General features: G+C 41.3%; 1 protein-coding gene across 1 annotated transcript; it reads right to left on the bottom strand.

Annotated features, from left to right (window-relative positions):
• Positions 1-1,954: 1,954 nt before the first annotated feature.
• On the bottom strand, positions 1,955-2,599 carry LOC108373320 (uncharacterized). The gene has a single exon (XM_017629229.1). The coding sequence runs from the start codon at positions 2,597-2,599 to the stop codon at positions 1,955-1,957; it is 645 nt and encodes a 214-aa protein (XP_017484718.1).
• Between the last annotated feature and the right edge of the window lie 26 nt (positions 2,600-2,625).

Below are 2,625 nucleotides of genomic sequence, written 5' to 3'. Positions count from 1 at the left end.
ACATGATTCAATAATACAAGGTTAGATAATTATTGACAGCTGCGGTTTGACACTCCCTTACAAAAGGTTGCATTTACGAAGGACAGAGAAAGGGCAAGAATGCAATCCCTTGTTTCGAAAATGGTAGTAGAAAAGTACGCAAAGTAGGCAATTAGTAGTGAAGTTCCTTTCGTTAATTCTAATGTATTTGCAGGAAATCTGGCATTTTAAACGAAATGTTGGACGTAATATTGATATATCTACGTGAATTACGTAATTTATATGCTATTTAGTCGTATAAAAACTGCAAAATGACTCAAAATTAAAATAAGACTACTATGCGATTGATGTAAACATCCAATGCTTATGTTTTCATCAGGTAAACATGCTTCATATGCATATGCAAATAAACATATTGCACAAAAGCTTTTACTTTTATTTCACACCAAAGCTACACTGTTTCCATGTACATTTGCAAAGAAGCAACACGGTGCCACTGCTAAGGGAGCGGTGCGAGAGAGACAGCTGTCAGTTTATCGAACCTTGTATTAGGAGCGTTCCTTATCTCCCAGAAATAGTCAGAAAAAGGCCGAAGTAGTTAGATTCATGATGCAATAATACAAGGTGGTATCAGTTGTGACAGCTCGATTTGACACTGCCTTAGCTCAGTAGAATAAGAAAAAAAACGGGTAGAAATGAATCCCCATTTGGGGGAAAAATATAAAATTTCATATTTTCTTCTAAACAAAATTTGCTTTTTTATAGTATATTCGCAATGAAATTAAATACCTATTCTTGAACACTACTGACATTCAATCATTACTTTTGACGAATACGAAAGAGAGGCGCAAAGTGTCATGAACCAAAAATACAAGATCACGTAAGAACGCGACGTTGTATTTTGTAAATGGTTTTGAGAAAAAAGTTTGCGAAAGCGGGTTCGTCAGCTCAGCGTTTGTTTACATCACAAGCACCACTATTTTACACTTTTATTCAAGTAAAGAAGAGTTAATTCAACATGACAACACATTTTAAAGCATTTTGTTGCATCATTTTACCTAAATTGTGCGTTTAAAGTGGCTGACAATAATTTTGGCTAATTTTGGTTTTCGTTGTTTTCTTTGGTTTGTTTACTTTTCCCTCGTTTTTAAGTGAAACAAGATGGCGTAGAACCCGTTAAAAAAATCGACTTTTTTCACTCTTGTTATTACCTGATCTTGAATCTCGTTCATGGCAAAGTGTGGTAAGTTTACAAAGGGAGATAAAAATGACATGCTAAAACTACCAGTGTTGAACATTGTTACAAGTATTTTTTACTAAATGATTATCAGCGATGTGCATTTATTACACCCCCACCCCGTGAATCACCCTGATTTACCACCTTCGTATCGGAGCAAGTTCAGAAGTTGGTCGGCGAAGAACTCCAGTCTTCGTCCTGACGGCCCGCCTTACTTACCATCAGAACCTGTATATACTCGTACCACCAAACCACGGCACCACTGACGTCGTGGCACATCGGCATCGCAGATGAAAACAAGGTCACCTTCCTGCAATGGCTTTGTTTTTTCACACCATTTAACTCGACGTGTTAGGGTGGGCAGATATTCAAGTATCCAACGTTTCCATAATTACTGTGCGTTCCCTGCTTGCGCAATGTACAAGTCTTCTCTTCCACCTCGCTCAACGTCGGTGTTTTAGCAGTATTGCTGGTTCCTAATAGGAAATGGTTTGGTGTGAGCGGCTCCTCCTGGTCAGCCGACATTGCCATGTGCGTTAAAGGACGGGAATTAACGATGTTTTCTGCCTCGATGATGGCGCTTTGTAAAGTTTGATCGCACGCTTCACGCATCTGACCATTCGCTTCGAATGCCACCTTCCGAAGGATTATTTGGGCAATCAAACATCCACTCGACCCCTTTATTTGCTAGTTCACTTTGCACCCTCTCACAGTCGAAAACATCCTCGAAACGCTTAGCTATTTGGTCAGCGCCAACGAATTCTCACCGGGGTACCGCAACGGTTGATAAAATTCCTTATTCGCCAAAATGCATGAGTCGGTCGACAAGTCGTGCGCTACTTCTAAGTGTATGGCGCGCACTGCTAAACATGTTAAGAGCGCTACCCATCGTTTTTCAGTGCGCCGGCCAATTGTGACCTTCACCTGACCGAAGTAGTCAACACCAGTGTAAGTAAACGGTCTGACAAACGGCGTCAATCGGTCGGCTGGAAGCGGTGCCATAATTGGCGTAACTGATTTAGCACGCGCCAACTTACATATCTGGCAATTTGCGATCACGCCTCGTAGAACCTTTCTCAGCTTAGTAACCCAAATTTTTTGTCTTATTTCACCGATGGTTGCTTCAGTATTTTGGTGCTTCATACGCTGATGGTAATAGGCGACAATGAGCGTAGTAACTCGATGGCGTGTCGGCATAATAATCGGATGAATCGCTTCAAACGGAAGATGACTTGCGGCTTCTAATCTTCCACCTACTCGCATGACTTCATCACCATCCAAAAACGGCAAAAGATCTCGAATCGTGCTATCATTAGGCAGCATCTGTTTCTCGGCAGGCTGTGTATTTCTGAAGCGTAGAAGGCGGCTTGAGCTTGACGGCATAGTAGCTTCTCTGCCGAACCTAGCTC

The sequence above is a fragment of the Rhagoletis zephyria genome, unplaced genomic scaffold, assembly GCF_001687245.7.
Source record: "Rhagoletis zephyria isolate East Lansing unplaced genomic scaffold, Rhagoletis_zephyria_1.1 Rzeph_scaffold_00005, whole genome shotgun sequence".
In the NCBI taxonomy this organism is placed as follows: Eukaryota; Metazoa; Arthropoda; class Insecta; order Diptera; family Tephritidae; genus Rhagoletis; species Rhagoletis zephyria.
Note: the sequence above shows the minus strand (reverse complement) of the source record. Positions and strands in the feature narration are given on the sequence as shown.

Coding starts and splice junctions, on each gene's coding strand:
- LOC108373320 (XM_017629229.1), bottom strand. CDS start 2,599: ATGCCGTCAAGCTCAAGCCGCCTTCTACGCTTCAGAAATACACAGCCT.